The 12,319-nt window shown below is 35.7% G+C and overlaps 1 protein-coding gene across 8 annotated transcripts in view; it reads left to right on the top strand.

Annotated features, from left to right (window-relative positions):
* Positions 1–12,319, top strand: part of FUT8 (fucosyltransferase 8) — a 332,067-nt gene that overhangs the window by 263,020 nt on the left and 56,728 nt on the right. For all 8 annotated transcript variants that reach the window (XM_028117728.2, XM_028117600.2, XM_028117899.2 and 5 more), the window contains one exon: positions 3,029–3,266. In XM_028117728.2, the coding sequence (XP_027973529.1) occupies positions 3,029–3,266 (238 nt within the window). The remainder of the gene's footprint in view (positions 1–3,028; positions 3,267–12,319) is intronic.

Raw genomic sequence — 12,319 nt, 5'->3', positions numbered from 1 at the left:
CTGAATAAATCCCTGCCCATCTCAGAATTGTTGCTTTGTTTACCTTATAAATATCTGCTTGTTTTTTCTAGATATTTATTCTGGTGCGCCTAATCTTGTGTTAGAAACACACACATTTTTTTTTCTATTTCTCACTGTCTCTCTGCCTTTCTATGAAAAGATGTTTTGAAATTTTCAGACTTTTAAATATTTTTGTGAAAAAATTGGGCTGTGGCTCTGAGCTTCTTCAGTACTTTATTTACTGTTCTCATTCTGGTCATTCATTTTCTCTTCTCTTACTGCTAGCCTCTGCCTTGGAATCTTCCATTGGTTACCCTGTATATATGTAGACCTTTTTCATTCCAGAACCAAACATGATGGATTTTTTTCATTTCTCCATGTTACCTATGACTTAACAGAAAGATTTAAATATTCTCGATTTAGCTTGGTTTGAGGAGCACTAAAACTCTTGAATTAAGCTTCATCTCATAAATTGTCCGTTTATTTCTCTTAGGACTCAGTTCTTGTGCTCAAAGCATTGCATTCTAATTAAACGCAGGAAACACAATAGATGTGCCCATCTTACATGCAGATGTGTCTTCTTTTCATTTAAAAAAAAAAAGCCTGTGGTTCCAAATGTTTGATTATTATGTTCCCTCACTCCTTTTTCCCTTAAAAAAAAAATGAAGATTAATGTAAGACGTAATAGGGGAAACTGGATGTGAGGTACATGGGATCTCTGTACTATCTTTGCAATAATTTCTATATGTCTAAAAACTGTTCTAAAAGAAAAAGTCTATTGAAAAATATATAAAGAACATTTTCTTTTTCATTCATATGAATTTTAGAGATATTCAAGTGCTAGATTTCTTACAAATTGTGAAAAACCTGACAAATGTCAGTGTTCTTTATTTGCCATTTTGATAAACTATTGAGTTAATAATAAAGCTTTGGATCAGTTGGAGAATGTTACTTACTCCCAGGATTCTTATATTATAGTGGATAGAAAAATGATATTGGTCTTCCAATAACACATCACATACCCTTCTGTTCCTCTCAAATCTTTTGTGCTAAACCAACTAGAGTTCCAAGTCTCAAAATGAAAAGAATCAGCAACTCTAGGACTTGATTGGGGAAACAGCATTGACCAAATCTTGCTGAATTTTATCTGGATTCTCTCAGATTCATAAGGACTCTTAACTTTTCAGAAGGCTCTTTTTTTAATTTTTTTTAAAGATTTTATTTATTTATTTGAGAGAGAGAGAATGAGAGATAGAGAGCATGAGAGGGAAGAGCGTCAGAGGGAGAAGCAGACCCCCCCTGCTGAGCAGGGAGCCCGATGTGGCTCTTGATAGGGGTGCCTGGGTGGCTCAGTCGGTTGTGTCTGCCTTATGCTCAGGTCATGATCCCAGAGTCCTGGGATGGAGCCGCCCGCGCCCCCAGCCCCCAAAATCAGGCTCCCTGCTCAGTGGGGAGTCTGCTTCTCCTTCCCCCTGCTCTTGTGCTCTGCTTGCTCTCTCTCCCTCTCAAATAAATAAATAAAATCTTTTTTTTTTTTTTTTAAAGAAGGCTCTTGATGGTATTGGGTTCAGTTTTGATCTAAGAAGACCAGCCCCACTGTGTTACATTTGAATGTAAAAGATACCCTTCTGAAAGTAACTGTGTTGTATTTTCCCTTCTCAGCTTTTCCTTCACAATCATTTTATACCTTCACCTTCCTAGCTTTTGTTTCTAGGGCTCTGCTTGACCAAATAGATGATACTCCTGGAAAATAGTTGTAGATTTGTGGTTTGGCAACTGCTTTTTCTCAAGGCTCATATAAATTGAGAGCTGGTTACTTTGTTTCTCACTTTGTGGGAGAAAAGATTCTGTTACTGAAGACATCCATCCTTTCTTTTAACCTTGCAGACAAAACAGCTTAAAACTTCCTAGGCTAAGGAGTCCCTGTCAAAACAGATTTTTATTTGAAGAGCTAAGATGCCTAAGGATATTTAGCAATAGCCCATATGAATTATAGCAGAGTCAAAGCTTTAGAATAAAAAAGACATCTCTCATTAACTAACCCTGTTGCACCCACTGTTAGATAGTATTGTTTTAACCACTTGCTACTCATCTTATAGCAGGGTAAACAAATAGAAAAATGGACCTCCTGATAAAAAATTGGCATAACAATTAAAAATTGGCCCACCAAAATTGGGTGGGCAGATGGGTAAAATAGATAAAGGGGATTAAGAGGTGCAAACTTCCAGTTATAAAACAGTCACAGAGATGAAAAGTACAGCCTAGGGAATACAGGCAATAATATTGTTACAATGTTTGGTGACAGATGGTGACTATACTTTCATGATGAGCACTGAGTAATGTCTAGGATTGTTGAATCATTATGTTATACACCTAAAACTAACATAACACTGTGTTAATTATACTTCAGTGACTAAAAAATTGGCATAACACAGAACATAGTCTACATTTTATTGTGAAAATTACTAGTAGCTATCAAGATTAGTTTTTTTTTTAAAGTCCTGAACTCATTTTTTTTTTTATTCAGTGGTTTCACTTCCATAATGAAAAAATATATTTTGTTTGTGACATCTAGAACTCTGGAGATAGATGGAATTAATAGGTACATTATAGTTTTTCATTTAAGATGATTTGAGTTTCAGCTGGAAAGGTAAGCACAGCATGCCAAAGTACAGCTGGAATAAAACTATTTTACTTCTTTCATAAAGATCTCAGTGTATGCAACTTTTGAGTTCAGAGATGATCATACTTGCATGTTCTGAGTGATAGAGAAGTGAAAGTATTTTTTTCAATGTAATGCTTCATTTCGTATTTGTTTAGTGATGTTTCCAAAGAAACTGTTCTTTTCACTGCCGTCTCTTTAAAATAAACTTTCAGTGGATTCTTTGAAATTCAATCCTTAAAGCTGGATTCTTTATTTAGTAAGATACACTGGATCAGTCCTGGCTAATTATATGATTTTTGACACTTGTCACTTATAAAGAGAAGATAACCACTCTTCACCTTTGTTTGTCTTTCTCCCTGACAGAATCCCAAGGACTGCAGCAAAGCCAAGAAGCTGGTATGTAATATCAACAAAGGCTGTGGCTATGGCTGTCAACTCCATCATGTGGTCTACTGCTTCATGATTGCATATGGTACTCAGCGAACACTCATCTTGGAATCTCAGAATTGGCGCTATGCTACTGGTGGATGGGAAACTGTGTTTAGACCTGTAAGTGAGACATGTACAGACAGATCCGGCACCTCCACTGGACACTGGTCAGGTAAGAAGCCTGTGCAGTATTTCACATTTCTGGGTTGAACTGCCACATTCTACATTATCAGATTTCTAGGCTCAGCTTTATGGTTATGGGCATCTTTTTCTCGGGATCCATGACTGTTCTACATTGCCAAGGTAAAATCTAGAATAATAAGTGCTTTATAACCTATTTCATTTCTAATGTTCATTTTTATCTTGATTTAGCAAAACCGCTAAGTTTTTTTAGGGAATGTAATTTACTCTTTTAATGAAATACATGATTCACTTTTTAGGGTACTTTCATATTATTGAACTCATTTGATACTCATAATCATCTAAGAAAGTAGACTGATATATGAGATCTTCACCATGCGTGAGAATAAGCTGGAAGTCTTGTTAAAACACTGGCTTCTGATTCAGTAGGTTTGGGAGGGGGGCTGCTGAGAATTTGCATTTCTAACAAATTTTCCAGATCCAGGGATGACACTTTGAGAATTATTGAGGCACACCATGCAGGTACCTTTACCTCCATTTTACAGTTGAGGACAATGAAACCTAAATTGCTTGTGCAATTTTAATTTTATTCAGGAAACATTTGAAGAAGAAAAATATGAGTAAGGTACTATGCTAGACATTATCTCCAAGAATTTAGTGATAAAGGAAATAAAATATTGAGTTTCTTACTGCTAATCTATTGTTCTTTCTACATGATCTTTAAACAAGATCTAAAGTTGAGCTACCTCTGTGAAAATCCTGGCTTTATCAGTTTGTAATCTTGGGCAAGTTACTTAACGTAGGCCTTAGTTCTCTCATCAGTAAAATGAGAAGTAATAATTTACTTACTTCTTTAAGTTGTTGGTAGGATTAAGTAGGATAATATATGTAATGCACTTAGCACAGTACTTGATACATGAACTCTAGTAATTATTAGCTATCATTAGTAGCTTTATTCATTGGGTAGATATACAGTGAGAACCTACACTGTGGCAGATACTGAACTGATGAGGTGAAATGCTAAGCAAGACAATACACCATCTCTGCACTTACATCTTGTGAGAAGTCAAAAATTTTTCAAAGGCTGAGGCATTTCTGTTAATATAATTTCTCATGGAGCGGAGCATCTTTTTTCACAAGTTTGAACACTAGATATGGAATTAAGAAGCTCGGTCATTGGCAAAGTGAGTAACTTTACTTCCTTTGTCTCTTTTTACCTCCTTTGGAAAATATGACTCTTCCAGAAGTGACAGAAAAATTAATTGGGTAATTTTTATAAAATGCTTTAAGTTGTTCTATAAAAGGTTCTATATGGATTTATTTTTTATTTTTTAAAGATTTTATTTACTTAGAGAGAGAGAGAGAGAGAGAGCACAAGCTGGGAGAGGGGCAGAGGGAGCTGGAGAAGCAGACTCCCTCTGAGTAGGGAGCCTGTTGACATGGGGCTCCATCCCAGGACCCTGGAATCATGGACTGAGCCGCTCGACTGTCCCAGTTCTATATGGATTTAAAGTATTATTTTGTGATGTGAGTTTTATCTTCCTTAGGATGATTTTGGAGCCTTATTGTATATATCAACATATTTTTTCCATGTCACTCCAAGTTTTAAAGGAACCTCTTAATCTAGTACCTTAGCTGAGCTTTAATTTTGAGGTTACATCTCCCATTGATCTGGTCTATGGTTTACAGCTGGGGCAAACAGACTAGGTGTCAAGGTTAGAGGATACAGGAAAAGCAGTTCTATCAGACTCATTGTGGCTAACTTTTTTATTTTGTGAACTTAGTTTAGTTTCAAGCCTCTTTGCTTGTGAAGTACGTAGCCAGAGTAGGGCAAGGTTCTTGTGTTAATAGAAAAGTAAAAAGTTGGCCTCACTAAACTTAACCAAATTTAGTATATAGTTTGGCCTTGCCTAAAAGCCACAACTAGTTATTTGGTTTGATTTTTAGTCCTTGCTCATACATTTTGTAGTCTGTAGTGACAACTACAAGATATGAAGGCTAAACAGCCTTGAATTTGAAACATGCAGAATTTCTTAATGTTATAGTTAAACAGGTTCTAGAAATCATCCTTCTTTTATGTGGATTCTAAGGCCTAGTAGATAACAGGTGATTTATTCAGGATTATGCATCTTATAAATGGCAGGACTGTGGTTGGCACATTGACTTTCACCTGCCTTTAGTCTACATCCTTCCCAGTCAGCTCATGCCAAACACCTTACTCATTAGAACAATGACAGGCATAGAGACTGTCCTGAATGTCTAGGAACTAAATAAAATTACTAATTTATTTCCTCCCCCTGCCCTGTAACTTTTTCCAGACCTTCCATATAATTTCCACTGAAGAGTTATCAGTGGTATTTTCTTCTCAGTCATTTGCAGTCCCTGATTAAAGAAGTCATTTTATCGGGGTAGCACAGAATTATGATTTTAATTTATAGATCTTTCCTTTATCATTACAGGTATTATATAAAATCATATGTTTTTCTTTGTGCTAATGAAACAAACTGTGCCTGTTGAACACCTTTAATTAATTAAACTAGTGATTATTTTCAGTATGCTTGCAGAACTCATTGTAACTAAAGTAATTTAGATGCTAATCATTTATCTAAAAGAAGGAAGAGGGGCTCCTGGGTGGCTCAGTCAGTTAAGCTGCTGCCTTCAGCTCAGGTCATGATCCTAGGGTCCTGGGATCGAGCCCCACATTGGGCTCCTTGCTAAGCAGGCAGCCTGCTTCTCCCCCCGCCCCCCGCCATTCCCCCTGCTTGTGCTTGCTCTCTGTCTCTATCTCTCTCGTTATCTCTGTGTCAAATAAATAAATAAAAAATCTTAAAAAAAATAAAAGAAGGAAGAGATTTGTGTTTTGAGCTTAGAATATTTTATTTCTTTGAAAGCTATGGTAGCCATCCACTTCTGTTTCTATTTATATACATTATCTGTATATGTACCTTTTGGAGAAACTAACCTATTTCTAGAATTAGAAGAAACAGAATGAATTTTAATAAGCTCTTTAACATTAATTGTTTAGTTAGCCATAAATCAACTACTACATCTGTTATTGTACTGACTTGTCTAAAGAATCTTGGGATATTTCCCCTGGCACCACCGCCATGAAATTATTATTGCTTATACACACTTAACATGATGTGCCTGCAGGTGGAATTTAGTGATTTCTATTGAAATCTGTCACTAATACAGGAATTAGTATGCACATCTGATCATTTCAGTAGCTAAATCATACCTTGTTGTGGGTTGAGTTCTGTTTTTCTCCTTCATTATTTATGAAACCATATCCTATGTAGTAAATAATTTCATTAAGTGAAGCAAAATATTTAAAATTATGCTTCCAATTAAAGTCATCATCATCATCATCTTTCCCATCACCTATAGAAGTCATGTCTATTCTAAAGTTGCTGATAAGATGGTCAATTTATTTTTCTATGTATACAATTTATTTTTCTGTATATACAAGCTATTTTCTAAACCTGATAAACTACATGTAATAAGACTCATTCTTTCAAATATATTCCTTATGATAATTCAGAATAGAATCTTGGTGTTTAATACTTTGAAATATCTTTCAACAGTTACTGATTTGATTGTTAATATATATTAACTGTTGGGCTATTATGATGACCAGTTTCCAAAATGCTTATCTAGTTGATATAATTAGTCTTGAATAGATGATTAGCAACAAAGAACCTCAACCATTTAAATTCAACTCTAATTCAATTCAATTTTTCCATTCTAAAAATTGAACATTTATTCAGATTAGCAGTTAAGCCACTTTGTTTTGTATTTCCTTCTCTTGTCTTTTCCCACTGTCTTATTAAATATGTAATAAATTGAATTGACTTAATTTGATAGGTCTAATTGGAAAACTTTCTTTTAAATGAAGATAATGACTAGTAACAAAAAGTGTTTCTAAATATGGTAAAATTTAATGCCCTAGAGGTGCCAGATTTAAATACATCTTTAGGTAAATTGACATTTGCTATATTTAGTTATGTAAACTGGATGGTTACCTTCTCTCCATACCTCATTTCAAAAAGGTTTTGGTCAGAGTTTTATTTGTCATCCTTATATGGAGGCAATCTTAAAATAAAAGTAATTTAATAAAAGCACCTGCTCTGTGCCAGGCACCATGCTGGACTACATGAAGAAGACAGACACAGTCCCTGCCCTGTCAGGGGCAGCCTAGGGGGAAAGGCAGACAACTGAATGGACATTAAAGTGTATTGTGATATGGGTAAGTTGATAGAACTCTGAAGCACATATCTAACACATATTTGGGATTCTTCTGGAAGAAGTGATTTTTAAGCTGAGGCCCAAAGTATGGGTAGGAGTCAGCCAGGCAGAGATGTGGTAGAAGGATTTTCTGTCATTAGGCACAACATGTGAAAAGAGAGGCAAGAGAGCATGGAGTCACTGGGGGAACTATAAGTAGTTCCTTGTAGAGTTTGATTATTGAGAGACTAAAGTTTTGTTCTGAAAATATTTGTCATTTATTGGGTCTGTTTGGATGGTTGTATGATTTTGTTCCTCCCTAAAAAAAAACAGGTTTTAACTCAAGATTCAAAACCCTTTGTTTTGTTTTTGCTTCAGAGAGGGGCAAAGTTAGAAATTAATTGGCTTTCAGCTGGCTCTTGGTGTCATCCAGGAACCATTAAACTTTTTTTAATTAAATTTTTGTTTCATTTTTAATATCTTTTAGAGTTTACTCTTGGTAAATTTTTAAAAAGCTGACAAATACTACAAACTAAAATTCAGAAAACCATATTTTTGTTAATTGTCTAAAACAATTCTATAATGCTATTTTCCCTGCATTTTAAAATTGGATAATTTCTATATGACAGTAATTTGCATTATCATTTTGTATGGAAAGAATAGAAAGGTAATTCAGTCTTCTAGCTTGATCAAATTATTTTTCCAGTTTTATTGAGATATAATTATCATATAACATTGTATTAGTTTAAAGTGTACAATGTAATGATTTGACGTAGGTATATTGTGACAAGATTACTGCAGTAAATTAGTTAACATCCATCACTTACTTTACAAATTTTTTTTTCTTATGATAAGGACTTTTAAGATTTACTCTTTTAGCAACTCTCAGATATTACAGTATAGCATTGTTAACTATAGTTATTATGGTATATTATAGCTCCAGAACTAATTTATCTCTTAACTAGGAGTTGGTACCATTTGACCACCTTCACCTTTTTCCTCTACTCCACCCTTTCCCAGCCAATCTGTTCTCTGTTTCTATGACTTCATTTTTTTTTAGATTCCACATACAAATGAGATCATACAGTATTTGTCTTTCTCTGACTTATTTCACTTAGCATAATGTCTTCAGGGTCCATCGGTGTTGTCACAAATGCTGGGATTTCCTTCCTTCTCATGGCTGAGTAATACTCCTCTGTGTGTGTGTATTTTCTTTATCCATTCATCCATTGCTGGACATGTAGGTTGTTTCTGTGTCTTGGCTATTGTGAGTAATACTGCAGTGAAAATGAGGGTACAGATTACCTCTCTGAGGCAGTGGATATATACCCTGGGATTGCTGGGTCCCATGGTAGTTCTACCAGTAAACTCCTTAAGCAAATATCTGTCACTTAGGTCAAAAGGAAAATCTTTAGGGGTGCCTGGATGGCTCAGTCATTAAGCATCTGCCTTTGGCTCAGGTCATGATCCCAGGGTCCTGGGATCGAGCCCCGCATTGGACTCCATGCTCCTATGGGAGTCTGCTTCTCCCTCTCCCACTCCCCCTGCTTGTGTCCTGCTCTCGTTCTCTCTCTGTCAAATAAATAAATAAAATCTTTAAAAAAAAAAAAGGAGAATCTTTAGCAAACAGAGCACAAATTAAATTATACTTCCAATTTTCCTGTGAAATTAATATTTTTAACATTTACAGAATTACTAAGATGTCTGTTAGAATCATCTAAATGGTCTAGCTAGCTTGTATCTGAATAATGGCTGAACTCACATAGACTGATTGATAAAGTAATGAAGTGATTAAGAATCTATAGGCATAATGTACCTATTAGGATAGGCTATGGATATACTGTGTAGCATTTTTACAGTAATATTTTTCAACCCTTGGTTATTGATTAATAGCAACTTGAAATATAATATTTTGGATCCCTCTTGCTGCGAAAACATCTTGATTTCTCTGTTAAAGTAATGTGAGAAGGAGAAAAAAATATGGGCTTTGGGTTTGACCCTATCTGATCTCTCTTCTGTTGTTTTTATCTTTCTGGATTTCGGCAATTAATTATAGCTTCTGAACCTCAGTTTAGCTGTACAAAAAGCTCGTGATACTCAATACCTACCTCCCTGTCCACTTTTATAGGGCTGTAATCACAAGGAAAAATTATTAAGAACTATAACAGGTATTAAGATGATTTTCACATACAATTTTTTTCATCATGTATGTTTGGTCCCCAGATTTTAAAATACAAACATGATAATGGAATATATTATTAGATTATAACCTGCAACAACAGGAAACTTACATTTTTACTCTTAGATGAAAATTGAGCTTTTATAAGAGTGTCATATTTGTAGAGTTAAATGAAAAAATTGAAAGAGATCCAGAGAGGAAAATAACTAATGAGAATAACTTCTAGACATTAAAATATCTCTGTATTTAATAAACCCACTATTGAATCATAATAAAATTCTGGACCAAAGAGTCTCCCCTGTAGCTACCTTAAGCCTCCATCTCAATATTTTTTCTGTACCAACACATCTGAGAAAGATGTACTCCCACCCGTAACAGTGGCTCACTGTAGTTAATGATTTTTAAACTGGCTGAGTTTGGGGGCAAGAGGCGGTGGTACAGGGCTTGGAGAGTGAGTTGGTGCCATACATAGTTGAAAAGGAAGCTGTCCATGCTTCAAGATTCCAATGGGTCTCTCTGCCCTCCCTCTACCCACCCCTCTGATAGTTACTGACCTAGGCAAGTATCATTGCTGATACATAAGGACTTTTGTTTCAACCTGTATGCCTTTTGTTCTGCTATTCATGGTCCATAAAAGAAAGAAAGATCTTTGTTTCAGGAATGTAAAATACCAGATTATAAGTATGTCTCAAAAGAGCTCAAACTACTTTTCACTATGACATTTCCTTTATCTTCAGCTTCCCACTTAAGGACATAAAAAGAAGCCTTTGATATCTCATAGTTATGAAATACAGGATTAGGAAGCTGAAGCTTTGTCCACACAACAGCCTTGCCCAGAGTGAGCCCACATAGATGCTTATTTCCAAATTCATTCCTACGAGTGCTTCTCAAATTGAAATACAAGTAAACCTGGGAAAGTGAGTCAGAGGCTTACAAACTGCCAGGATAAACATGGTACATTTTCTTGGACTACTAATTTTATTTGCTGGTATGTAAGTTAAATCATTTTCAAATAATAAAACAAACAGGATATTACAATGGTGTAAAATGAAAAATTTGATGAAACATCAAACTTCAGCCCATTGGTTTAGACTAAGCTTCATAAGTAGTATAAGTTTACCCTCCTCTGCTACTGGGAGCATTTTGGTGGAAAACTTTAAGAAGCACCATTCTATATTTGAATTTTTGGTTTATTTTATCTTTAAGGGGAAACTCCAGAGGGCAATAGGGCCTAGGTCTTCTGGGTTATTTACACAATGCCAAGCACTTGATTGGAACACAATAAATGCAACAAAAGAAACAAATCAAACCTACCTGTCCTGCATCCTGGTCCAAATCTCAAACTGTTACCCTGCAAAGCTATATGAAGCACTTTTACCAAATTGTAGATTTTGTTTTTTTAAAAAATAGTTTATCACTAAGAATGAATCTTTTTAGCAATATATTCTGGCATTTTTAGACAAGGTTCTGGCAGAATGAGTTCTGAGGTAAAAAGAGGTATGATTTAGGAAGTAGCAATACATAATAAGCATTAAAGTCATTGTGGAGTAGAAACAATTTCATTGGAAAAGTTTTTGAAAAAGTTCTCTTACGTCTAGTTAGAATCTATCCAAGGTTGCTGGAGCTAGAAATAGAATCCAGGTACTCTTATTCCTTGTGCAATGTCTGGGCCACATAGCCATGATACCGGTCTCAGAAATTATCAGTGGTTTTGTAAATACAGGTATCTTTTTATGTGACAATTTGTGTTTCTTAAAGATTTGCTTAGGGGCACCTGGGTGGCTCAGTCGGTTGGGCATCTATCTGCCTTTGGCTCAAGTTATAATCCCGGGGTCCTGGGGTGGAGTCCCATGGCTGGTTCCCTGCTCAGTGGGGAGCCTGCTTCTCCCTCTCCTTCTGCCACTCCCCCTGCTTGTGCTCTCTTTCTCTCTCAAATAAATAAATAAAATCTTTAAAAAAAAAAAGATCTGCTATAAATGGAATTATTATAAATCAAGTCATGTTTTAAACATTTTAGTGGAACTATGTAAAGGATTCCCAAAGGAAATCCTTTCCTAAAATAAGGAATCTTTCTTCTAATATGATCTAGTAGTCCCCAGATTCATCAGTGGTTTTTTTCTTCCTTCCTTCCTTCCTTCCTTCCTTCCTTCCTTCCTTCCTTCCTTCCTTCCTTCCTACACCTACCTTTTTCAAATGTTTGGATTTTTCTGTTTTCCTGAGGCACGTCTTTGTAAGTCTTTGAGGCTCGGTCACATTTAGCTTTTGATTCAAACATCAAAGTATATAAAAGAAAGAATGCAGTCTTTCAGTAGCATTTTGATAAGAGTTCTATTTGTTTAAAACATGTAGATCACATTCAAGTTTAGAAATGATTCTACAAATAAGGTAGCTGTTGAAATGATAAAGAAAGTTAAGAATGCCTCCTAGCTCTTTTTTTTTAAGATTTTTTTATTTATTCATTTGAGACACAGAGATAGAGAGAGAGAGAGAGTGCATGAGCAAGGAGAGAAGCAGAGGGAGGGGGAGAAGCAGACCCCCCGCTGAGCAGGGAGCCCAACGTGGGGCTCGATCCCAGGATCCCAGCATCATGACCTGAGCCGAAGGCAGACGCTTAACCATCTGAGCCACCCAGGCGCCCCTACCTCCTAGCTCTTTTGTTAGTTTTATATGCAAGAGTTCTG

This window comes from Eumetopias jubatus, unplaced genomic scaffold, assembly GCF_037043125.1.
Source record: "Eumetopias jubatus isolate StellerSeaLion01/CBP00866 unplaced genomic scaffold, mEumJub1_p1.0 scaffold_7, whole genome shotgun sequence".
Classification (NCBI taxonomy): Eukaryota; Metazoa; Chordata; class Mammalia; order Carnivora; family Otariidae; genus Eumetopias; species Eumetopias jubatus.
The sequence above is the reverse complement of the archived record's forward strand: the minus strand, read 5'-3'. Positions and strand labels throughout refer to the sequence as shown.